General features: G+C 44.1%; 1 protein-coding gene across 5 annotated transcripts in view; it reads right to left on the bottom strand.

Moving 5' to 3' along the window:
• ARHGEF3 (Rho guanine nucleotide exchange factor 3) overlaps nucleotides 1-27,305 on the bottom strand; it is a 284,203-nt gene that overhangs the window by 48,849 nt on the left and 208,049 nt on the right. Inside the window, exon 1 of one of the 5 annotated variants that reach the window (XM_014868728.3) lies at nucleotides 16,459-16,724. The exons of the other annotated variants lie outside the window; for them this stretch is intronic. Coding sequence (XP_014724214.1) covers nucleotides 16,459-16,554 — 96 coding nt within the window. The 5' untranslated portion in view covers nucleotides 16,555-16,724. Of the gene's footprint in view, nucleotides 1-16,458; nucleotides 16,725-27,305 lie in introns of those variants that run through there. 5 annotated transcript variants of the gene reach the window in all.

Genomic DNA, 27,305 nt, shown 5'->3' with positions numbered 1-27,305 from the left:
GACAGCTCACACAATGCTGGCATGAGCCTCTGAAGGTATGCTCAGTCCCTGCCCCAAACACAGCTTCCTATAAAATGCAAACAAAAAACAAGGACAGAAAGAAATCATACTTTATGGCAATTTCTGTGGTCATCCCTGCTTCATTTCCTCCAGACCTTCCTCTGCTTCCTTCAAGTCCAAAACACATGCTGGCAAAATACTACAGCTCCCTAATGTTTGTATAAATGGAACGGCAAAAAGAAGGAAAGGTAGGGTGTGGGGCGAGCAAGATGGATTTCATCCAGTATACCCTGGAGAAGCAATTAATTTTACTATAACCTCTGAGAGGGCTAAGGGTCATGGTATATACCATTTTGTTTCTGAAGGAAGACCTCAAGCAAGTTATTATCTTTATTCTTCTTATTATCATTGAATGTTTGCCCCCGCACTGGAAAAGTAACCTGTCCTACTTGTCTGCCATGGGGAAATGCATTTTGGCTGAATGATAGTTTATGGGCTGAAAAAAAAATGAACCCTGGGAAATAATTCAGTAAAATATGGGACTCCCTGAGAGTTGAAGCAGCAGCAGCCGCCTAGGTTACAAACATAATCTCTTAGCCATGCCAGTAAAATAAAACAGAACCACTGCTTCAGACGCTGTATTTTTGGCTAAAGTTTCACTCCTCAATTACTTTCAAAGTGATTCGTTTCAGTCAACATTATAAGGGTAAGTCAACATTTGTCCTGGCAGTAAGCCCAAATTTATTTTATTAGTCTGCTACTGGTTAAATTGGCCCCAGATTAAACACATCTAATAAATAGCCCTAAAATATTGGAGTTTAGTAGAAAACCACATTCAAGTTCTCTCTCACAGGATGTTACTATTACTTAACCTTGGGCAGGAGGAGAAATGCACACCCACACCCCAATAAGTTCCTTTTAGCAAACGCCAGCCCATTGCCTGAAACCCATTTTGGTCATGCCCAGACATGGCACTACAGACCTTCAGAGAAAGAGGAAGCCAAATATTTAGCTCTCTTTGCGGTCCCTGGCTCTACATCTGCCTTCTGAACGTCAAGCAAAGTTCTTACTCTGTCGAGGCAGAAAGGGCCAGATGCTCAGAGCTGAAGCACTTCAAGAGTTTGACCTCCTGAAAGAGTGTGAGCGTTGCTGGCAGAATCATGCCTCTGTAGCCCTTATGGGAAGGCCAGACTTGGGCCCAGAGGATGTTTTCTCATGATTAGATTCAGGTTATGGATTTTTGGCAAAAAAGACACAGAAGTGATATGCCCACCATGCCATGCCCCTCCCCAGGTCTGGAAAATGGGCCAAAGCTGCACATCCCTGGTTGGAGGATGCCAGCAATGGCGCCCAGAAGCAGTAGTGGTGGCCTAGTAACAGCCCTATGGCCCAGAGCAAGGCCTTTGTGGTTCTGGGGTTTCACAGTCATTTCCTACTGACTTCTTAGAAACCTTTGGGTGGGATATAAATTCTGCATTTTTTTTTTTTTTTTTTTGAGGAAGATTAACCCTGAGCTAACATCTGCTGCCAATCCTCCTCTTTTGCTGGGGAAGACTGGCCCTGAGCTAACCTCCATGCCTATCCTCCTCTACGTTTTTATATGTGGGATGCCTGCCACAGCATGGCATGCCAAGCGGTGCCATGTTTGCAGACGGGATCCTAACCGGCAAACCCCGGGCCGCTGAAGCAGAATGTGTGAACCTAACCACTGCACCACCAGGCTGGCCCCTGCATTTTTTTCCCCGCTCTGTAAAAGGGATTCCCTGGTTCCCCCTTGGGCAGGGTTGGAGGGGAAGAGGCAGAAGAATGCCTCTGGGGATTGCACCCTGCTTCAGGGTTCAGGAACCGGTGTGTCCAGACCTCAAGGGTACTTTAGGACATTTGCTGAGGCTTCCTCAAAGTTGAGAAATGAGCTGAAAGCCTCTGCAGCGAGTGACAAAGTTCTTATCATTCCAGCCTAAAGAATGTGTTGATTCTTTGCAAAGGATTTAAGGATAAAATATGAGCCAACCTTTCTGGACAGAGTGCAATGCCCTGTGACCTCAATACTCTAAGACCTGGGGCCAACAATGGGCTTGGTCTCCTCCCTTGTGAAGTGGGGGTGACTCTCCTTCCCCCTCATAGGGTTGTTGGGAAGATGACATATCATGTGTGCAATGTGCTTGGTACAAGACTACCTGACAAATCGTCCCCTGTAAATATCAGATTATTGTCCTTATTTCTAATGTCCAAGGAAAGGCATGATCTCTCCCCCAGCCTGCTCTCTTGCCCTCGTCCATTCCCTGCAGCAGTGGGTTTTACCCTGGGCCTCCCAGGGACAAAGCTGGAGCTCCATGTCACCTGCTACAATCTCACCAATGACATACTCTGGCCACTGAGGCCTTGGGCTGCAATGAGATTGTGCATTTTGATTCCACATTCCTGCCTTTCCTTTCTTCCTATAGACTTATCATCTGTTTAGTCAAGCTCTGGCTGAATAGAGCAAAACTGGGAGGGGTTTGGCAGGATCCAAGGTTATGTCCCAGGAGAGGAAAATGATAGCTATAAAGTACCAAGATAAAAACTTGAGTGGGGGAAGGGAACCCAAATAGGTGGGTCTTGAAGTCTGTGCATCAAACCCCTCTTACCCCACCCTACATAGCTGAATTATGGGCTAGAAGTGTTGGTCTTCAATCTTGCCAGATACCAATACTATCTGGGATTAGGCAATGAAAGGAACTCTGGGTGTTCAACCCAAGTCAGGTCAGATGTGCAAGGTAGAATTTCTCCCCAAAAAAACATGTTACCTTTGGCTTCCAGAAAAGATCACAGAGACCCACTGACATGTCCTCTCTCTCTCATCCACCTGTCATCCTTTGAAGCTTGCATTATCTTAGCTTCCCAGCAGAGGAAAAAGAAGTACAGAGATGAAAAAAGATGCGCAGATCTTAATCTCAATGTCCCAAAGTAAGGACAGACTGTTCTAGCTGAATCTGGGATGATCAAACACATCTCAGACAAGCAAAGCTGACTGCCAGGCTGCCATCTGACAGAAGAGTAGGCTGGGACCAGGGATCTCACATTCAGCTACTGGGTAAAACCTACAGGGACAGCTGACCAAGGGCACAGCGTCTACAGGAGAACGTGGACTCACGTCTCTTGCTGCCCATTCAGTTTCTGGTTTAGACAAGAATAATGATTTTGAGCAGCTAAGCCTTGCGAAGATGTGACCTCCAGAGAGAAACATAAAATACGTTTGCTGTGCTCCCTGGCAAGCCCGAGCTGTCCCTCTTAGCACAATTTATCCCTTCAAACCATTTGGTCCCCGTGCATCCTCGGCAGCATGTGCCTCCACGTAGAACCAGGGAACACTGAACTTGGGTGTTTTAGAACAGTCTGCTCTCAACTGAGAACAGAATACACTGAAATCTGAGTATTCAAAATGGAAAAAGCTACCAGTCACACAGCCACAAGGGACTGACTGAATTGGGAATAAAATAAAAATTTTAAAACATTCCTGTTTTTGGCTTTCAGCTGCCATCTTACCACCCACTGAGCAACGGTATGTAGAAAAATAAGGTGCAGAGCATGGTGTTCAGGAAACTGTGAGGCAGGTCATTTATAATGGACGCACACGGCCTTTCTGTTGCCTCTACACACCGCAACCGAGTAGATGAATAGCTTCGAAATGTTATTCCTCGGGAGGAGTGTGTGTGTGCGTGTGCACACACACACATGTAGAACATGAGAGTGACTTTATCTGAGACAATTTTCATTCTGTAGCACATTTTTAATGACAGGAATTTAAAAATGTCCACTAACAATGGATTTTTCCAAAGGCTCATAATAAACATTGGCTCTCAGGGCTGCACATTTGCAACCTCGAAACATAGTGATTATGCATTATTTCTAACTCTCAGCAATTAATATGCGACCAGATGTATCATTATCTACAGTCTATTAAAATTCAGAACCCTGTGAATCTGAGGAAGAATGTACCATACACACGACAGAGGTGGCAGAAGCCTCAGAGACCCAGGTCTGCTCCTCATATCCCTGGCAGCTCATTTCAATCACAAAGACACAGAGAGAAAACGAATAGACAATGGTAGTTGACTTAAAAGAAGTAAATACAAAGCTATGATCTGGAATTTGGTTTTGTAAAAAAAATGTTGGTTTAGCCATTGGAGATTCACTGGTAAGGGATGCCAATAAAATTTTCCAGAAAAAACAAAAGCAGTTTTGTGGTGAAAGAAGAATGTTATTTATACCTGAGGTAAAGTACTCCTGTGGCAGAAAGGGGCAAAGTTCCCATGAGTTTTCCAGCACAGACCATCTACAGAGGGGAGGGTTCCTTTGGGGCTCGACTGGTGGTCTAACCTGGAAAAGACTCCCCTGGAAAAGGTTCCCCAAGCACTCCCAGGGATGGAGGGGAAAGCTCATTTATCAGCCAGGCACTCCTCCTTCTACCTCTCCACTTAAGAGTCAGGCTCTGGGCACTGCTGAATTTACCAAGCTGGGCTGTGCAGCGGGGTGGCAGGGCTGCCTGAGCCCGCAAAGCCGCCAGAATTGCTGTTAAATAAATTACATGCTGCCAGGTCCCTACCTACTCACAGATTCTAGCAATTTTCTAGAAACAGAGAAGCTATCCTACACCTGACCCAGGTACGACTCTTCTGACTCTGTGAAGTAGAGAAGGGAGTGTGACTCATATGGACAATGAGGACCCTTGGGTGGGGAGGAGGAAGCACCAAAAACCATGGAGTCGCCCTGTGCCAGGTGCTGGCATGTGCGCACACGCACACACACACACACACTAATCTATTCTGTATAGCAATCCCATCACCCCATTTTATAGAAGACGAAGTAGGTGCTCAGAGAAGTGAAGTGACTCGCCCCAAGTCATACCTAGTAATTAATTGGCAGAGCTGAAACTTGAATTCAAATCTACCTGACTTGAAAGCCTTCCCAGGACACACAACTTCCTTTTATGACATAACAGCAATAACACTGAGGGCGACTTCGTGCCAGGCTGTGCCAAAGTGCTTTCTGTGCACGATTTCCTCGACTCTTCTCAAGTTAGTACTATTAACAGACCCATTTCACAAAGCAGGGAACCGAGGCTCAGAGGGGTTAAGAATCTTGCCTAAGGTCACACAACCAGTAGTGAGTGGCAGAGCCAGGATTGAGTCCAAGGCTGCTACTCAGCAAGGCTTGGGTTCTTAACCATAGCACTGCTTGTTTCCTAAGCCAGGTGGAAGCCCTGAAGGACATAAGGACTGGAGAAATAGAAGGGTAGTAGAGACTGAGGCAGGGAGTGGGAAAGTAGAAGCTGTTCATTCAACATTCAAGCCCTATCACTCTGGAGTCAACAGCCCCTCTTGGCTCCTCCTCCAGCATCTTAGAGTACCAGCCAGGTGCACAGGCACATGCTGAGTTCCTTTAAGGGCACACTGGGGACTGGTGTGTTAGCATCCAGCATCAGGGGGCTCCCTGGATGACCACCTCCTAGTTCTGTTACCCTCCCAGTCTGCCAAACTCCCCAGTGAGATTGCCTGACTCCCCAGCCCACTTTCTGCTGAATAACAAGCGCTGCCTGCATGTTGGGGTTGTGAATGGCTTGGTCAAACTCAAGTAGAAGATCCTTAAGGGTGAAAAGCATGCCTTTCTCTTCTTTTTTAAACCCAGGAAAAAACTGCTAGGTAGAGCCTGGTCTCAGTAAAAATTTACTGATAGTCAAAGAGCATTAGGGGTCATTTTTAGTTGTCTAACTCTTCATCAACTTGTATGCATCCTGCCATGGAGCTTGCTCTCATTTCCAACAAAGAGTCTATTTATAATTAAAGTGCCCTGCTAATGGATAGGGCATGAGGAACTCCCAAAGCAATCTAATCCTCCTCACCTTCCCTGGGTCTGTGTCTGTGGTCGGAGCTTGGTTAAGATGCCCAGATGATGCATGTCAGGTGGAAGCTGGCCTTGAGGATGGATGACATGCTCCTCATCTCCCATGACCAGGGTGCCTCTCTGCCCAGAGCACCCACTGCGTGAAAGTTGTCATGGGAACACTAGAAAACTACACTAGATTTTTTTTGTCCTACCTGGCAGGATTGAATGTGAAGCTTGCCAGTGTGCTTGGAACATGTTTAGTTTAAAAAAAAAAATAATGCCCAGTGCCAACTCAGATCCCTGGGAAACTGAGTGGGTGTTTCCTAAAAGGAAAGAGTGACCTCCCAGCAGACCACTTGACAGGGATGACCATCCACAGCTTCCACTCAACTGAGGTACACGCAAAATAGATGCCGCTGCTGCTAAAGGTCTGTGCAGCACTTGCTCTGCGGGAGCCCTCTGCGCACCCACTGCATTTTCACAATTCCCCTGGAAGTGCCCATTTTACAGATGTTGAAACTGAGGCTTAGAGGATGAGTCACTGGTTCAAGGTCTCAGCTCAGAAGTGGCCAGGTTGAGATTCAAACTCAGCTCAACCTGACCCCTCAAATCCAAGTTCCTACCCACTACACTCTACGGCTGCCCTAAATTAAAATGCGATGTTGCTCAATCCTTCCCTCAGGGCAAAGGGGAAAAGGAAGAGGATGGGTTAAATGATTGCGGCTGGAACTTTGGAACTTCCCTTGAAGTTTTAAAAAGAAAAAAAAAATTTTTGTTCTTGGAACAGAAATCCAGTTTAATTTTTTTTAATCGGCTAACATCTAGTCCAGAATAATTTTCTATCACACATTAAAGCCAGTTTTTATCTATTTAAAAATCTTAATATCTGAAATCTAGGTCCTATGCTCAAAGTCCAAATTTCAGGTCCAGTCTGTGAGTAGTTGTGCTCCAACTTGGGAACTTACTGTTGCAGAGTTCTAATCCTAGAAAGCCCTCAGAACATGCCTAACGTACTGTTTCAAATTCTTGGTGCCATCATGACCATTTTTTGCCATATGTACATATCACCTGAGCTATCATGTACTTAATGTCTCCTTACATTACTCAGCTTTTTTACTGAAGTGAAATTATTGTAAAAATGAATACCACCGTCTTAAATGAATAATCACTGTCACCTGCCAGAGATAAAAACTAACTCAAAAAAACAAAAAACAACAACAAAACAAAAGGAACCCTGTTGTTAAGTTCTTGTTAGATACTCTTGCCTGCCTGAAGCTCCAAGCCTGAGGCAGGCACTTTGTTAAAAAGGGAAATTAGCAAGTGATGGGGAGGTGTTAAAGACACACTGGTTCCATAAGAGACTCTCCTTGTCATAATCAGAAGGATCAGAAGAGAACAGAAAAGGGAAAGTGATTCAAGACTATTGTGCGTCTTGTCTCTGTAATCACTCTGTCCCCTTATCATTCGAGCCACCACAAGCGGTATGAAACCCACCTTCTGGGAAATGATGACCTAACTCAGTCCTCTCATTTCAGAAACAAAGACTCTGAGGTCCAGAGAAGCTGAGCCTACTTGTGCCCTGTCCCCAGCTAGCAAGCTCTGGTAAGAACCGGCTTAGAAATAAATGCTGCTAAAGAAATTCAGATGAGCATTTAAGAGTCCTCCAAAGAAAGCTCCCACTCCTTGATGTTGAGCCAAGACAAAGCTCACTGTCTTAGGCTCTTAATGCCTGGGCACAAAGCATTTAGAGACTAACAAGGGAAAATTGGTTGTCTTTTCTGATGCCCTCTCCTTCAAAGCTCTCCAATAAGGCACCATCAAACAACGGAAGGTGGTGACTCTTCACCATGTCTCTGTGGTTGACACTTAAGCTACCGTCAATTTTTTCTTCTTCAAACAGTCCATTTTGTTCTTCACAGTGGTTTCAGATCCCTTTAGCAAGACCACACCCAGAAGCACACAAGGCAACCACCAACCAGCAAGGAGGATGGCTGACGAGGTCTGTGAAAATGAACCAAGACTGCTAAAAGCTAACAGGACGTTGCCTTGCCACGCATACCCCTCCCCTACCTGTGTGAAGTCAAAAATAAGAATAGTCTTCACTAGCGACATTTAATTGTCTTCTCTGTATTTGCCTGGGGTCATTCTTGACACGCCTGCGTCACTTGGCGATTATGAAATGTTAGCATTTCAATATAAGGTAACACAGTTGAGAACAGAGCTTGCACTGGCCCCATGTCAGGGCCAGAAAGCACACAGAGGGAAGCCCATCACTCAGCCTCTTGGCCATCAGGCCCACCTTCATCTCTTTCCACCCACAGGCTGGTTCCCTTTTACTTTCTGTGACTTCTTCCTCCAGCAAGACTCCAAAAGTTCCCAATCTGACCATTTTTGGCACCTACTAAACATTTAACTATGTTTTTCAAGGCCCTGACATAGGTTCTCAGTTTTATTTAACTCAATCAGGCTGCCAACTTCTAGTGGTATCCACGGAAACAGTACTCTTGGGGAAATGCTCTATTTCTCCTTACCATTTTAATTATCAGCTCTGCTGCAAATTAGATCTGCAGAGCTCTTTCTGAGATGATGTCAGAAAGACATCATGGTAAGGGATGTCACCCACATGTATAGAAGTTTGTGTCTATCCATTCTTTGTGGGCTTTTTTTTAACTCTAACAAGGATCTCATATCAAATATAAATAAGACCTCGCACCTGGATCTGCTGGAGCACAGGCCAAGGGAAGGGCCCACTAGCCCAGTAGCCCTCAGGTGAGGTCACTGCGTGCAGCGTTCTGGCTAAGTTTAATGCGGTTCACTTTGAACACCCACAAAATAGTGCTGCTTACAAACTCACTCAGAAACATGACTGGCTTAAGCCAATATTGTGGTGTGGCAAGAGGTCAAGGCTGAGCAAGTGGGGGCCAACATTTTGGGCCTGCCTCCTAATCTCTCTGAATCTCTGTCTCCTCAGCTGACAAAGAGTACAGTCCTTACCTTGCTCAGCTCTCTCAACTGGTACAAGTTTCGAGGGCGATAATGCATGTGAAATTAATTGTTATTTGAACACCAGGTGGCATTGCTGTGATTTCAGTGAGCACAATGAAGAAGAGAAGGGATTCTCTGATTGAAACATCCCTTCCTCCACTTCTCTGCATCCCATGTGCACACATATATATTTAAACTGGTTACATCGTGTATATAATTATGTTCAACTTTTTTTCCTCTTTATTTTTTCCAGGAACACTACGATATTTCTATTTGCTAGTGTATAATGGCTCAAACGATGCCACTGACCCCTGTGTCAGAGGCCACAGTACATGGAGCCATTCCCTCATCATAGGTCAGAGAGATTGTTGACTTTTCTGGCTGTCATAAATAGGTAGGAAAGGATGCTAGACTGGAATCAATTAAACTTCAAGCTTTGGCTCTGCCATTCCCAGATGTGTGATCCTTGGAAAATCACTGAACCTCTCTGACTTTTGGTATCCTCATCTGTAGAATGAGGATAATTATACTTAGGAGAGGCAAAGAATATAAAAATGCTTTTAAATCTATAAAATGCACATACATAAAACATGGACATTATTGCAAATAATGTCATTACGAACACCTTTGGACAACTGGCTTTTTTCCCCCAACAGCTGGAATACTGGGTTCACAGATTTGATCCTTTTATGTCTTTTGATATGCTCTGACAAGTCCCCTTATTCCACACAGAAGTGTATTATTTCCTTGCAACACCCCCAGCATTGGGTTTTATCAAGTCTTTAAAATATTTGTGACGTCAATTAGGTATGAAACAGTACCTTACTATTATCTGCTTTTTTCATTTCTATAATTTCTATTGGAGTGAACATTTTCAATAATGTTTACTTTCATAGTTCCTTGTGTGTGAACTGTCTATTATTGCCTTTTTGTCCATTTGTCAATGGACATCTTGGAGTGTTCTTTTATATCTGTATAAATTATTTATATGACAAAGATATTAATCTTTAGTCTGTCATTTCTATTTCAAAAATCTTTTTCAATGTATTAGCCTACTTCTGTTGTCTAAAGGAGCACACTAAACATAAAAGCAATCTTGTTTGCTGACACAGCATCATATAGTGTATTTGGGCTGATTAGTACTCAAGATTTCCAGGCACAATGAGGATGCCCAGTGGAAACAAGCAAGGAAGAGAAAGAGATTGGACAGTATCCGGAAAAGTTAGAGAAACCAGGATGTCTAGCCAGGAGAAGACAAGCACCTAGGGGAAATGTGTGCATGTATGCACGTGTGTGTGTGTATGTGCAGGTGTGTGTGGAATAGGAGTAGATGGGGAGAGCACTTTTTAAATATTTAAGGGGATAACACATGAGAAAGTAGTACTGTATACTATCCAGCTCCAGAAGGCAACGTTACAATTAAGAAAGGATTCTCATGATACATAGGGAACAAAGATGGAACGTACAGCCTTAAAAAGTAATGAGCTCTCTGTCCCTGGGGGTGTTTAAACAGAAATCGAATGGATCCAGCAGCAGATAAGAACTGGGCTCCATGTTCTCAATAGGTCTTTCCCATTCTGAGGTTCTCTAATGCAATGAATGACCCTGGGTCATTTCCTGGAGGCTAGTTTTGTTTGTTTGTTTCATAAATCCCCGGAAAAAAACCTGTTTTGCTACTCCTTTCCTCCTCATCTTAAGAGCCAGAAAGAAAAAAAAGTCCAGTGAATTTACCGTTAAGGTTTTGGTTCAGCTCCAATTAATTGAAGTTTACTAATAATCCAACTGCCTTCTCGCAAAAGGACACAATGGCCCAGGGAGGTGCTGGCAGAAGGTCCAAACACAAGTATTTCTAGACTTACAAAGACCCACTCCTTTTCCAGCCAGACAACGGTTCAGAAGTCTTTCTTGATTCATTTGTGACATAGCCTCTTTTAAGCTAATAACCTGTGTCAATTCCCCAAAAGAGGAAGGCATTAGAAACCACTGATCTCCATTCCTGATAGTCCATCAGCCAACACAAGAATAAATGACAATGCAATCACAGAAATTTCCTCATTTTGTGTGTGACCTGTACCCATTACCAGCACTGACAAATTATGGAAAGCAGCTGCATGCATACATCACAAACGAAACAGCCCTTCCTCATACACACACGCCATTAATAACAATTACATGTGCACAGGGCTTTGTAAAATTAGGATATGATCAGTAATTTATTTTCATTCAGTTGTTATGAAAACAGTGGCACTGGTCCAGGATTTTATAGACAATCGCAGAGTGTCTTGAGAAAACGACACAATTTGCAAATATCCAGATGGCAGTCAGGGCCTTCCAGTTATTCGTTTATGTGGAAGGCTGGGTGGTTAATGTAGATAAGCAAAATGACTAATTGCAGAACTAACAGTGTCAACTCCACAGAGCTGAGCATGCAAAATTCTGCCAAAGACCTGCTCCTTGGTCTTGAGAAACACAGAACGGAAGTTATCAAAACCCTCCCAAATGGAGGCTCGCAAACCCCACTCCTGGCGGTCACAGCCACTCTATGAAGTGGGCTGCCAGAAGCACTGACTAATTGTGGGGTCCCCTGCTCAGACACTCAGAATAAAATGGACCTTTGACTGTGAGGCAATTTGCTCCTGCAGGCGGGTTCATCCTTCATGTGTTATGTGGTGAAGAGAGTAGTGATTTAGTCATTTAGAGGCAACGTGATGTGGTTGGGAAAGTACAGACTTCAGGGTCAGACTGGAGTGTGAGTCTTGGCTTCTCCAGCTAGCAGCTCAGCCATTCTTGAAAGCAACTATCAGCTCTGAGCCTCAGTTTCTTCCTCTACAAAAAGGGGCAATTACACCAACCTCAGACTGTTGTGAGGATGATTAAAGGAATTACAGTAAGGCCCCTAACGTACTGCTGTGCATAAAACAGCATTCGAGAAATTAGGATGCTGATCATGTTTCTTAAAATTGCTTTAGAAATCTTCTTGAGATGCAGAGGTCTTGATGATCATGGTATTTACTGAGCACCTACTATGTGCGAAGCACTGTGCATGAATCATCTCATTGACCCTCACTATGGTTCTAGGAGGTAGAACTATCATCATTCCCATTGTACCACTGAGGAAACTGGGGCCTAGAGAGGCACAGTAGCTGGTCCAAGGCCACACTACTAGCAGGCGGTAGAGATGGCATTGGGACCGAGGCAGCCTTATTCCAGAGTGGATGCCCTGAACGGCCTCAAATGTACATGTGTAAAGTCAACGTAATTTCCTCTAGTAAACCTATTCCTAGTTCATGTACATCTTGGAGACCCAAGACCCCCAAGAGACTTTTCCACCAGAACAAGCCTCAGAATCATGGCCAGATGACCATAACCAGATTCTATCAGCAAGTGGTGGCCCTTACCTGGGTAACTCCGTGTGGCTCCCCACCCAGCAAGATCTGAGGTCACATGATTCATGGAGTCTATTTATTTAGTCATCTGAAGAAATCCCAAGATTCTAACTGCAACAACATCTTGGAACTACTTCCATGCAGTTGGTTGTATATGTTGTAAATTCAACACTATATGATACAGATTCCAAGAAATGTATAAGTTACTGGAAGCCAGTTGACCCCTTCAGCTCTCCAGCTGGCATGCAAGGAGTACAGCCCCAGGTGCATACAATTTTAAAATACATGTGCGGACTGACTGGGGCATAAATTATGGCAAGGGCATAGGGTTCACCTCCCCCTTAAGAACTGAAGCATGAAAGGTACCTCCTCAGTTATATAAATTACTCAAGATTATATACTTAAAAGAAAATATTTTAAAGGACTTTACCTGTCTGCTAAGTTTTTCATCCTCTTCCCCCCGCTTTTTCTTCAGAGGTAAACACTGTTAGATGCCATAAGCTACGCTGGTATTAAATGCTGAACTAAATCCATCAGGAAACCTGGCATTAGGATCTTGGCTCAACTGCTGATTTTCTTCATGGCTTTCTGGAAGTCACCTCTCCTCAGTGTCTTTATTCAAAAAGTGGGGAGACTAATAATACCTGCTTTATGCTAATCTTACAACAGGGCTGAAGTCTCAAGTGAGACACTAGATGTGGTACCTAGAAAAGGAAAAGAACTCCATCATTTCTACGTGCATGTCATTCCAAGGGCCACAAAGCGCTACTTACTGGCTGAGTCAAAAAAAAAGAACATACAATTTTTGAGAGACAAAGGCAATGATTACAAATACCATTAACTAAATCTGGCCTAATCCCAACCAATATCTGAGATAGTGAATCTTACAACCAAAAGTAAGCTGTCCATCGAATTGTCAGACACATTATAAGAAACAAAATAACAGATACATCTCTTTGTATTTTCATTAAAAATGACAGGGACATCAAACTCTTAAAAGCTTCTCACCATGCTCCAGCATACTTAGCCATCTAGCATCCTTAACATATCCACTCATTTGAGCCTTCTTTCACTAAAAGCAAACCTCACCATGGGGAAATAGCGACTTTTAACTTACAATCAGTGTAACTTATTAGCACTAACAGCTTTCCTTTTAGTGACTTGATCAGGTGTTCAGAGCACGTAACATGCCTAGATGAACCAGTCCCTCCTGGCACGGGAAGTAAGCACTCAATAAATATGAAAACAGATCAACTGAGCAAAGCAGCGTCAATAATCAGAAGAAATAAGCTTAAGGATGCTCACGTGATACCATGTTTCTCTGTGAAAGTCTAGAGCCATGGACTAAGATGGACTAAGCTCCTCAGATTTCACAGTTAATGATTAGAGCCGGAAGGATCTAGCTAGTTATGAGTATTAAAATTAAACATTTGCAACCCAACTCATACACCATGCCATAAGAAGTACTAGATTAAGAAGCAGTATTATATTAATATCATAATCCACGTAGAATATTTTTAATGTTTAAAATAGATATTTTAAAGAAAATACATTTTAAAAATACATCGTTTTTTTTCTTTCACTGGAAACTATCATTGAAATTTTAAAAAATTACAAAGCACTAAAATCTCAAGTAGAAATTTTGTTATGATGTGCTTTAAGAGAATGTTCACTGCTGCATATTTTTACTCAAATGTATGGTATCAGATGCACATCAAGGACACTCGCCCCTTCCCCATGAGCCTTTCCCCAAGTGGCCCTCCCCAGCAGGCTTGCTGCAATGACAAGAACAAATGCTAGATGGCACTTGCCCATGCAGCACTGTCCCCACTGTCCTTCCTATAGAAAATTCTGAAGGAACGGCCATTATACGTCTGAAGGGCATAGGTGCTTTGCTGCAACTGCCTTTGAAGGTCAAATAGGACTTTGCATAGGCCAGTTGTTTTTTATTATAATCACATTCTTTCTGCAAAGAAAATGATCAATCTTAAAAAATTACTTTCATAGGCATTAACAGTCAATTCATAGTTTATAGACAAGTATATAATCATATTTTTCAAAAGACTTTCAAAAACAGTAACTAGAGTATGCTGTTTTTTAAACAATTAGAAATACTGACGACACCTGCTGGTAGAAAATATATTTTAGTTAATAGAGAAGTGAGGCCTACAAGGGTTGCCTGTGTTTTGCGCTGATAATGAAACCAGAAAACTAGCCCCCAAACTCACTTAGGTGTCTTTTTCCAACTTTGTCTACTGCCATTGTCAGGAAGTGATACGTCGGATCAATGAGGCTAGAAGATGGACCAGACATTTCTGCCTCAGGAGATACAGAGCACTAGAGATACTTCTACTCTGATTTAAACACTAAAAAAAAAAATCTCAATGGTAATATCTGAAAATATTTACCAACTACTTCCAAAATTGTTCCTCCTTGATCCTTACTCCCACACTAGGACATCCCCACAAAAGGAAAATAAGTCACATTCTATAACCCGGATCCAGCTACCATGAAGAGAATCAATATTTGACATTTGGTGATATTTTTCTTTCATCACATTTGTGATATACAGATATATCTGTATTCTAAGTATAAGAATAAGAATAAGAAAAGATTAAGCAGATGAGTTTTACCTAAGCCTTTAGCTAAACTATTAAAAAACACAAGACTAAAGTGATAGCAAGAAGGGACTAGAGTCCAGAGCTATTTTCACTATTCTTTTCTTTGACCCACTTCAATTTATTAATTGAACTTGATTATGCTTTGCTTCCTTCCAAAAGGGACCTGAGGAGGCACTAGCTTCTCAGCTCCTACACTCATTAAATTATGAAGTTCCCATTGAAAAATCATTATATCCATTCCAAGCCTGAACAACCTGAATTGTAGGCAGGTGCTGTCCTGTCAAAATTTAAATAAGAGTCCAACACCAGGAGGGCCATCACACTTTCACAGCTGCTGGGAACAAAAACTCTTTGTGAAACTACACCACTGAGCTGCGGGGTGGGGTGGGGTGGGGGTGAGAAGTCAGTTTGCACTGGGCTTACAGAAAGCTGATTACAACCAGAGACTGTTTGGAGTTTTGTCAGCTTGAAGCAGCTCTTGTTAGAGGCAATGAATCTATGATGCTGTCCTCCCAAATATATATAATTCAGTGAGCCTAGTGCACATAGCTGAGCAGACCCAAGAGGGGCGGGTGGAACCCCCAAGAATGCTGTGACAAGACCGGATGCACACCTGCCTCCAGACTTTCCCCGGTCATAGTGGGAGAGAGTGGACGTCTCCCAGATACACACATGAGCAGCAATGATGAGCTGGATCCTTTGGATTCCATGATAGCTTGGCCACAGCAAAGCTGTGATCTAGTGAAAGCAACCATATTCCCTAAGACCCTCAAAGAAAGAGAGGGACACTTTCTCCTCTAGCTGAACCCAACCTTTAAGGCCGGTGAGATTTTTGCCAGACGTGTAACACACGGGAGGAAAAGGCAGACTAAACAAGTCGGGAGGACTCCCTCACATCACCCTCCAGGCACAGGAAAGTTCTCAGAAAGAGAAATATTTCCAGTGTTCCCAGACAGCTTCCCACCACCCCGAGTTTATTTTCAGGATCCATGTGGGAGACAGATTACTCATTCAGCCCCCAGATTCCCAGCTGAATGATCCCCACTGGCCACAGGTGACAAGTAGAGGTGCCATGTCCTGTCTTTGCTGCCAAACAGCTGCAAGGCCAAGCCTAACAGGTGAGATGTCCTGAGGGGTCCCCAAGAACCTCCCCTAGCTCCCCCAACCCAGGGAAGAGGAAACCCACGCTTAAAGGGTATCTCTTCCCTGACATCGGACCGGCTGATACAGTAGGAGAAAGTCTCTCTGCCGGGTCTAGACAGAGGCTGGACAGTCTGAGAGCCCTGCAGGACGCAGGAGAGAGGCAGGGGCAAGCAGGCAGCTGCTCTCTGGCCAGGAGGAAGAGGCACAGGGACACAGGAGGCGGCTCATGCTTCATTCACAGAGAAGGGGAGAGAGGGAGGCCGAGAGACTGAGACAAGAGTGAGAGATGGAGACAGGGAGACACAGAGTGTGTGTGAGAGAAAGAGAGAGGAACACACAGAGTGAGAGACGGAAACAGAGAGACAGTAACCCAGGGAGGGAGCCGAGAGTAAGAGATGCAGGGAGGGAGACAGACAGACAGACGGACGGACCTAGAGAGGTCCAGGGGGAGGCCCTACCTCAGCGTCCTTGGCCGGACTGCTGGCCGGGGGTACCTCCAGGCTGCAGTTCGCCCTCTTCACCGTGAGGTAGAAGGGATAATCCTTGGCCACCATGGCCGCTGCCGGGCCTGCCCTTTGGGATGTCACCGCTGACCCGAGGCGACCACAAAACTCCCAGGCAAAAGGGGTCCCCAGCTCCACGGTGCCGGGCAGCGGCGGCGACGCAGAGACTGACAGCCGGCTTCTAGCCAGGCGGGACCCGACTTGGGCGCAGCGGCGGCAAGGGGGCGGAACCGCGGCCGGGCACGCCCATCTGGGGCGGGGAGGGGGCGTGGCTCCAGCTCGGCCCCGCTCCGACACCTCCAGCGAGCGCTCAGGTGCAGCCGGGCCGAAGCTCCTGGGTGCGGCGAGGGGCGATCGGCGATCCCACGCGGGGCCATTCCTGCCTCCCGCCCTCGCCCCGGGGCCCCCCGGCCCAGTGACAGCTCCACTCGCGCTTCCCGGCACTGCCATAGTGGAAGAGGCGGCGGGTGGAACGGAGGCTAAGGCGAAGCTGGGCGGCGGGCAGAGAGGAGGCCCCGGGCGGGGGAAGCGGCCTGGGGAAAAAGCGAGAGTTTTAAAAGCCCACAGTAAGAGGACGCAGTATTCTGTCTTGGTTTATTGTCAGGCCAGTCTCCCTTCACACATTTTTTTTTTTTTAATGAACGTCATTGGAGTATAATCTACAAATATAAGATGCTCCCATTTTAAGTGTATACATTTCGTTGAGTGCTGACAAATGTAAACACTTGTGTTACCACCTCCACAATCGGGACACAAAACATTTCCACCAGTTCCAGGGAGTTCCCTGGAGCCCCTTCTCTTGCGCCCATTTTAAAGTATGAAGAGGCTGGAAAGAGGCTGCCTGCCACACAGAAGGGTAATCTGACAGGGTCTGTGCAGACAAAGCTGTGCAGCGGTGACCTGGCTCTACCCTGCCTTTCTGGAGAAACACACTGTGAATGCCCAATGGGCAATTACAAGATCATTCGCTGCAGCCCTGTCTGGAACGGTACAAGACAAAACAAACCTGGAAACAGCTGTAATATCCATCAATAGGGAGTGCTTAAATAAACTCTCCTCATTATGGAACACTGCTCAGCAGTAGTCAAAAAGAAGATGGGTCTATGGGTGTGGCATGGAAAGATCTCCACTGTATCAGTTAAAAAATAATTGCTGAGTAAACACAGTATAATACTATTTGTGTTAAAAACACATCTACAAAAGAATACTGTGTATTTTCTATAGAGACACATGTAGGTAAATAGCATTGAAAACCTTCTGGAAGGATGCACAGCAAACTCTTACAAGTTCCCTTGGGGCTGAGGAAAGGCCACTGGTGCCAGAGGGTGCCTGGGATTAAAGGATTAAAGGTAGTGAGTGGACAAAGGAGACTTTAAATTTATAATATTCTTCAATTTTTTATGAGAAAAATATATTCTTGGGTTACTTGGGAAATTAGAAATTAATTTTTTAAATATTAAATATAATTTAAAATATTGGCCAAGCTTGGTAGAGGAGTGAGGGGAACCCTCATCTCCATGGGCACCCAACCAAAGCAGCCCCTGATTAATTCTGCAGCCAAAGCAGGGCCAGGAGGCAGTGACATGCCTCCCTGAGGGCTGCCCTGGCTGCTGAGGATATGAGCTGAAGCACCTGGAGCTGCTCCTCATTCCTTTCCACTCCCTGCTCTTCTGGCCCCCACAGGCTCACCGTCTCAATTAGATGACTCTGGCCAGCAACAGCCCCTTCAGGGTTGGGCTTTGATCCCTGGTGGAGCTTGCTGGGCCTTGTCCTACAGTTGGGAAGTGTACTTCTAGCACTTGGTGAAGAAAAGAGTGACCCCAGCAAATATGACAGCCCTGAGACTGGGCTACTCACTGTGGGATCCTCAGGGCTGCTCAGGAAACCTGACAAACTGTAAGTCCAGTGTAGTAATAAATAAACCATAAGGAAAGGAGGGGACTTTAACCTCAAGTTTAAGTACAACTATCATAGAGCAAAGAAAATATTGGTTGACGAGAAGGCTGACATTTCCACTTTCTCTTAAAAGTTTTTTGCTGCCCCTCAAAAGATTTGGAACCATAAAAATCAATCAATATACATGGCCACACATCATATGTACAGCAAACTTAATGTCTTTCCCACTCTACATGCTAGGCAGAGAGAGATTGATTGCTAATGGCCAATAATAATTTAAATAGTGCTGCAAAAAAAAAAAAAAAAGCATAAGCCCCAAAATGAGTGTAAAAGGAAAGATGGGAAGCTAGAGTTCCCTTGGGTGGTCTGATGCTTCCAAGCTTCTCCTAGCATGAATGTCTCACTACCACGAATAGGATTCTGGTGTTTAAAGATATATATTTTTGGTACAACAGGCCTGTAAAATGAAGCCAGCAATTTTGGGTATACACAAGCCATGTTGTGGTTCTCGAGACATTTAAAAATTTTCAAGGGTATTTTTGACCCCATGCAATTTCCACCTTGTGCCCTGACCTTAAAACCTCCCCCCGCCCCGCCGTGTGTGAGGTGCTGCTCCAACATTAGCAGATTACAGGTTTGGGCAATCTGCCTAGGATTCCAACCAGGGGTGTCTGTGACCAAAGACTTTGTCAGAAAGCAGGCTGCTCTACTGGAGGGTTCCCAAGCACACCCTTGAGGCTGGTGTCACAATTGAGGGAAGCTGGTCTAACTGTGCAATGCTGCCCAGCTGAGTGGGCCCCAGGAGCCTGGCATTCCCCATCCTGCCTCTGTGTGTGTGTGTGTGTGTGTGTGTGTGTGTGTGTGTGTGACTTCCCTAACAGTCAGCTTCACTCAAAGCAACAGCACAAAGTGCCTTTCAGAAATTGCCTTCAGCACAACCCGTTATAATCCTATAAAACTCTTCACAGCCGGGCAGTGTTCCTTGCTAGCCAGAAGCCTGGAGTCTTGGAATAAAGAAGTCTGTTCTGCATTTCCAGGAACAGTGCCAAGCGCAGGGCCTGTGTTCTTGCCTGCGCCAAGCAGGGCTCATTTGTGCTGCTGGTGGAGTGATGGGCCTCCACACACAAGCCCACCACTGGTTATTGGCTCCTTTTAGATGAGCAGACAGCCAGGCATGGCTGGGAGACCATCAGTCAACTCCTGAAATCCCACTGCTGTGAGTGTGAGCAGAGGAGGCTCAGCATGAACCTAAAACTTCAGAAGTTAAAGTGGTTCTGACAAGCTTCTCAGCCAAAGGGACGATGCTTTGTCCTGTCAGCATTATATTTAACATCACGGTGGTGGGTTCTTCTTTTTCTTAAGGGCGCATTCGTTCCTTTGTTCATTTGTTCATTCACCAAATACGTTAAGAGTGTTTACCTCAGACTAGGTGCTCAGTCAGCTACATTTCTGTCCCCTCCTCTTCTCCATCCATTCCTGAACCTCTAGCCAGGAAGGTGTGTAATACACACCTGCTCTAGGAATATGGTTGACTTTAAAACATGGCCTTTCAACTGTGACCTCTGCAGCGAGGTATGCATTTTCAGAAGGAGCTCAAGTAACAGTAGCTGATCCCCCAGGGCCTGGTCTTCAAACATGTGCACCTCCATCTGCTTCCTTGGCATCTGGAGCCCTCTCTTCTACCCCTGCTTATCTGACATGGTCGTGTAGGTACGTGTTGGACCCATGTGGACCAACACCTCTCCCCTCCCCTTCCATTTGGGTGACGTTCCCAGTTAATGACCAAACTCCCTCTCTTCTCTATAAGTTCAGTCTTGATAGGAGAGAGGAGTTAAAAGCCTAAAGAAGTTCTGGCAGTGAATCCTGAGAGATGAGGACTGTGGTTTACTGCCAGGCAGGTAAAAATGGCACAAACGAAGCACTGATAATATGTAAAATCATAGCACTATCATTACTCTCCTCTTGCCTGGGGATATATTCACTGGCTCGCCTCCCTGGATATACTGAAGCTGGAAGACTTCATTCTTGCATTCTTTTAAGGATCTCATTTTCTGAAACAAGTCTGAAAAAACAGTTAAGTGATAGAATCTTTCTCTTTCTTCCAGAGCTGAGCTAATCCTGTGGATTATTAACTATAATGCAAAAATAATCAAGACTTTATCCTTTAAAAAATGAATGAATATGTGTCTTGCCCTGATATACCAAAGACAGGTGCATTCTCGGTCTCTGGGTCATTACAGCAGTGATTCTCAACCCCAAGGTGACATTTGGCAATGTCTGGATACATTTTTGCGCCACCTTTCCTCTATTCTATGTGGGATGCTGCCACAGCATGGCTTGATGAGCAGTGCTAGGTCTGCGCCCAGGATGTGAACCCACAAATTGCCAGCTGAAGCAGAACAGGCGAACTTAACCACCATGCCCCCGGGGCTGGCCCCCAGCAATGTCTGGATACATTTTTGACTGTCATTGGGGGAGGATGCCAGTGGCATCTAATGGGTAGAGACCTAGGATGCTGGTAAACATCTTATAATGCACAGGACAGTCCCCCCCAACAAAGAATTAACAGGTCCAAAATGCCAATAATGCTGCTGTTGAGAAACCCTGCGTTAAAGAGTGTGTAGAACTGAAATATGGCATTAGAGCCTGGAGAATCTGTTGATTTTGACCTCAAGGATATGTTCACTTCAGACCTTGATCACTGATTGATGTCGAATGTCAGTTTTGGCACGGTGAGCAAAGAAAAAATGCTTGAGTGCCAAGAAGCCTCAGAATACTGACATGCCTAGAATCCTTTTCTGATGCCCAAACCCCACCCTCAACTGAATAACAGATTTCATAAACATGGAAAAGACAAGAAAATAAAGAAAAATACGTGAGTAAGGGGGAAGGGACAGAAAATTGTCTTAAACTGCTTCAGCTATGAAAATGCACTTCAAAACACCAATGAAAATGAAAGTTTCAATGAAAGATAATCCTTTAAAAAGAAATTGGGGAAGGGGAAGAAATGTTTCAAAGCTTGACTTTCCCAGGACAACCTTGGCCACCATATTTAATTATTTTGGGGGGCAAAAATGCAAACTCAGTGGTAAAATAAAAACTCCAAAAGGTTCAATTTACTGTCTTTTTGAAACATAGTATTTCCAGCTGCACAGCGTGTGTGATCAGAAACCCGTCTCCACTCGAGATTTTGCAATAAGAATCCTGACCTCCAATGTGAGCTGATGACTATCAGCAGGCTTGCTTTGCTTATAGAATTTAAGCCAGCCCTTAGAATACTTGCTCTACACTACTGGAAGGTCTTTGAATTTTATGGATAGTCTGCATTTGTTTGAGAGTATTTCGTGTTTTTTGGCCAAGAATTCAATAAATTTATTATACTCCAAAACTGTTTATTCCCCTGAGATTACAGCTAATGTGTGTGTTATGTCTGTTTCTTATACTAACCATTGCATTAGAATCTGAAATGTGTAAATTCTAGCCTTGGATAGTGGAAGTGTTTTCTCTTCCATCAACTACAAACTCAGCAATCAAAGTACCATATTTCATCAAACCTAAGATGCCAAAGACTGTAATATGTGCTATCTTATATACTACCAAGAAAGAAAAGTGCTGCCAATTAAATTATAACATGTGATCAATTGTAAGATACATCCCAATTCCAGAGAAATTAAAATGTAGGGGAGATAGGCATAACAATGAAATATAGCTGTATTCATATCATTTGGCCAGGATTTGAAAATCTATAGATTTATAGAAACATGACTGCTGGGAATTCAGGGACAATAATTCCAGAGACCACCTCTAGTGAAATCAGCTAAAAAGCTTATCAAGCCCATATCCCTGGGCGCCACGCTGGGTCCGCTGAAGTGGAATCTTCCGCAGTGGACAAACATTTGAATTTTTGATAAACACCCTCCAAGAGCATTGTTTGAGTTAGAATTATCAGCAAGCCCAATAATGAACCTGGGCCCAGAAACACTGACCACAGATTCTCGAGCAATTAGCTCAATGGTTGTAGCATCAAAATTCAGAACGGGCATGGGGAGCTGCTTCTTTGCTTATCCAGCACTGAGGAACTATGATGTGCTAGACAGCCTGCTATACATGGGTGCATCAGGGATACAATGAAAAATATGCAAGTCCACACTCCGAGTAAACTACCAGCTAAGCCACCCACCAGGAGACGTGTTCTGGCTCTTGTGACTTGATTTACAATCTGGTATTCAGAGTTCCAACTAAAAACATGCTTATCTTCATAGCCAGGGGACATGACTGCATTTAAGTTTTTAAAAAATTAGGCGTATGTAGCAGTAGAGAATTGGAGGAGGGCAGTTGGCTTGAGATGTTTACTTGAAAAAGACCTGAGGCAGGGGCAGGGGCGGTGGCAGGGAGGGGAGTGGGTGTATAGAAGACCTCAATTACAGAACAAGTTTAACCAGCAGAAACAGACTCAGGGACTCCTGGCAAGCATGTGTCTCACTCATCTGGTGGGAGCGGAAGTCGGCTGGCGTGTGCTAGGGAGCAGCCTATTAGCTGAAAGTGTTTCTTGTGCCGTGGGCATCTGACGACACCACAGCGGGGTTAAAGGGTGTAGGTTCACCAAGCGTTTTGGTTAAGTGGTAGCTGAGTTACGGGAGCTTCTGCTGTGTTTGAATTTTTTACATCTCATATCTAAAACCGAGCTCAGCAAATACAGGTCTCACGTGCCCACAGTTCTGACTGAACAAAAAGCCTTGGCAACAGAAAACTGAACAAACGCACCAGCCTCTAGTTCACCAACGACTATCATTGCACCGTCATTTAGTTCTTTGGCATGACAAGAACAACTACCATATGGCTTCCTGGCTAATTCCTCTCATCCAGGCCTGTCCTTGATTCTCAGGCTAGGGGAACCCTTGCTTATGCCCCCTTAGTACTGAGTACCTCTCTCTCCCTGATACTCATTCTGATCATAATGACTGATTCAATGCATCTCTGCCGCCCAACAGCAAGCTACAAGGGCACAGGGACCATATCTGTCTCACTCACCACAGTGGCTCCAGCTCCTTCTATCATGCTGGCACATGGTAGAAGGATTCATATTTGTCGAAATGAAAATTAAATTGAAATGGGGCTAATCAAAGACATGTCATGGAGAAGGTAAATCCAGAGAAGAATTTTTGCAATGAGGAACACAGCATATTTTAAGCTTTTGAGGTGTGACCAAGAAATTATATGCAGAATATGACAGTGGGCTGTTAAAAGAAATTTTGGAAAGTAGACATGGGTCCCTAATGTTTAGCTTCAAAGAGTCCAAAAGTCACGAAAACCACTATGAGAGACAGCTCCTGCACTGTAAGGTTATGGGGCCTTCTTAGATATTACTGAGAGCTTGCAGTTCCCTCTAGCTTTTTACACACATCTGGCAATTTACACTAATTCCTAGACAAGGTGGACTTGCCAGGGAGACTGACACTCTGGTGGCAAAAGTACGTCAAATAGTCTGTCTTCAGAGACATCCTGTAACATGCTCATCTGCCCTTTTCCTCTCCTCCAGGGTACTTTCTTCCCTTTCCTTCTTTAGGTTTTTGATTCCAGCTTAAACTCTATAAAAATTTTTTCCTTTTCAACTTGCCATGCTCACACCTAGTGCAATTTATATTGAAACTTTGCTCTCTTGAGTCAGCCCTGAAGGGCTGACTTTTAAGGGGGAGGGGAGATTTTTGCCTGGTGTTTCTGCAAGATTAAACATGGTGCTATAATCTAAAGTTCCCAGGCTGATGTGAAATTATGGACTCAAGGACTTTTTATCGAAGGAAACCAAGGGGAGAAGAAGGAAGCTTCTGTGCTGGTTGCTCTACCAAGGGAGGGTCATGCTCTCTCCCGGTCTGGGCATCCTCACCTGGAGTCTTACAAGAGATGCTCTGAGAGCTCGTTCTGGTTTAGATACAGTACACAATGAACAAAAATCATCTGTCAGTGAGCGGGAGGAAGGGAGGGAAGAAGGCAGAAGAGAATTAAAATTGTAAAGACAACATCACGTGGCTTCCTCCTTGAACTTTAATAACCCAGTGCTGCCTGCAGGCTCGGAAAAACCAAATGCAATGGGTAGGTACAAGGATGGCTCTGGTGCCAGGAAAATGCAGTAAGATATAACTTTTACAAGGTAAGCAATGAATAGGTGCCCTGCAGAAACAAAAGAGCTTTTAACATCTCTGAAGTTGGCAGCTAGATGCCTAAAGTGTTGGTGTAGTGTATCCAAAATGCGCAACAGATAGGACCACCTTCTTTAAGATGAAGTCATCTTCCAGGGGACACAATAGCTGGGGAGGCTGGGTTTTTATGACCAGGAGAGGTGGGGAATTCCATCAGTATTTTCTTTGCCACAGCAAGACCCATTTTAATGCATGTTAGAGGTTTTTCACACGTTGGGCAAATTTTCTAGGATATTTTTAAAGGGAAAACATTCTGCAGACTCCCCTAGTTTCTGGAAGAGCTGTCTGTCTCCCCGGATCGGGGAAGGATCTTACTCTGTCCTATGGCATTATCGAGAAGATCTGAAACTACCACTCTTCATTTGGATTCTGCTGTTGTCATGAAAGGCAGTTTGGGGTATCTGGTTACACTTCACCCAAAGAAGTGTTAAAGGAAGTGCCTGTCACCAACACTCAAAAATAAAAATGAAAATGATGCTGGCAGAGCTCAAAAACCAAAGGGATCAGCATTTTGCTTCAGTTTCCTGTTCATAAAACTTTATAAAAACAACCCACCCATTAAAGAAAAAAATGCCCACAACAATAGCTCATTATTCTTTTCCTAAATGCTTGTCTCATGCCACTCTGAAATTAGGTGCCATCACATTTCCTGAGTTATGGGCTCCAAACACCACATCCCTTTCCTCCTTCCCTCGCCCCCACCCCACCTGGCACCATTCCTGAATTCAGATTCTTCTCCAGTCTACCAGCTCAGCAGAGAGGGGAGAGCATTCTCCCTCCTACCTGTCCAGAGGAAGCCAAGCATCTGTATCAGCTGGAAGCAGGAACAGTGGAGGCTTCCTTCCCCCAAATTAATTTCATTTCCTAGAGAAACTTTTAATATGGAAGGTGCAAAGTTACACAGTGAAGGGAAAAAAGATACCTACAGACTGCTTCAGTAAACTGAAAAACACTTATAAATACATTATCTCATGATATCAATTTTTGAAGAATAAGATATTTCCCTTCCACCCTGGCTCTACAGTAAGACTTTGTGGCATATTCAATATCCCATCCTTCAGTTCCTGGTAGAATATAGGAGAACACAAATTCTAGAATGAGAAATCTGGATTCAAATATCAAGTTTTCCACGTGCTGGCTATTATAACTTTGGACAGTTTATTTAACCAGCCCAAACCTCAGCTTAATCATCTATAAAATGGGGATATGAGAGTTTCACAGCTTTAATGAGATAAAACATATGAATAGTTTAATGAGATAATACAAATGTCAACATTCTAGGCACAATGTAAGCACATAAACCATATTGTTATTAACGTCTCTGGTGCGTAAATCATCCTAGTCCCTTTTTTCTTAATGAATTAGAGAGGAAAAGATGGGTTTGGGGGACCTTTTCCACTCTCCTTCCTCCCAAAAGTGTTAATTCTTAATTTAAACCCATGATTTCAAATATTGGTTTGACTATTGGACATATATAAAAGAAGGAGCACAGTGAAGAGTAAACTGACCTAAATTGGAAGACATGGGGTCCAATCCTGGCTCTACCACTAAATTTGCTGTGTGACCTTGGGCAAGTCAAACTCTCTGAGCTGCAGTTTTTTGAACTGTAAAATAATACATAATACATAATTGCTTATCTTCTGTGATTCTATAAAACAGCAAAAACTGCAGTGTGCATGGAGCATTGTCTTGATTTTATGCTATTTTATTACAGGAAATAAAAGATGATAATATCACCTACTGAGGAAAGCATGCTTGTCTAAAATCAGCATATTTGGTACAGACAGCCCATGTTTTGGGTTAGTTTAGTGTGATAACATTTTATAAGGGCTCATCAGAAAATTCAGCTCAACTGTCCTCATTTGTCAGGAAATGCATTTGCATATAGATTCCTTTATATCAAATGGCCAAGAAAACGAGGTTGAAACAGAGGTAAGATCAACTAGGAGCAAAGAAACACTGAAGGGAAAATGGAGCTAGACTAAAAATAGGATGGAACTGGCCTAAAATACACCACTGTCACTTAAAAATAGGTACTTGGCCACACGGTGCCTGTATTATCTGTACAACAACATTTGGTTCCTACTGTGTCCTCTTCCTACAGGTCTATTATGACTATGAGAGCTGTCTGTGCCTTCAGTGACCAAGTCTTGCTGCCTTGTGGATTTCCTTTCTGCCCTTTGGGTAGGGTGCTTACATCCAAGTGGCAGGAATGTGGCCAGTTCTGTTCTGGAGGCAATACACAGATGGCTGCTGGCATGTGATGCTGAACACCAGGGGCTTATCAAGGCTGAGGGCTCTGCGCACCTCAGGCCAAACTTCTGATGCAAAATATTTACACTGATGCCACATTTATAAAAATCAGAACTAAAGACAAAGATACACTGCAGCAACTTCTAAACAATGCTCTAGAAATGACAAATGGAACTAAAATTACTCAACAAACCATAAGCTTCATTATTCTTTAATATCTGTGTCTCTCACTTGACTGTAAGCTCTGTAAGGGCACGAATTATGACTCTCTTGTTCAGGGTTGGATCCCCAGTGCTGAAAGATGCCTGGCAAGTGACAGGAGCTCTACAAATGATGACCATAGCTAACGCTGACTGAGGGTTTGCTCTCTGCCAGGCACTGTTCTTTGACTTTACATGACGTATCTCAGGTAATCTTCACAACAATCCAATGAGGTGAGTACTTATAAAGGGAGAA

This window comes from Equus asinus, chromosome 21, assembly GCF_041296235.1.
Source record: "Equus asinus isolate D_3611 breed Donkey chromosome 21, EquAss-T2T_v2, whole genome shotgun sequence".
Lineage (NCBI taxonomy): Eukaryota > Metazoa > Chordata > Mammalia > Perissodactyla > Equidae > Equus > Equus asinus.
Note: the sequence above shows the minus strand (reverse complement) of the source record. Positions and strands in the feature narration are given on the sequence as shown.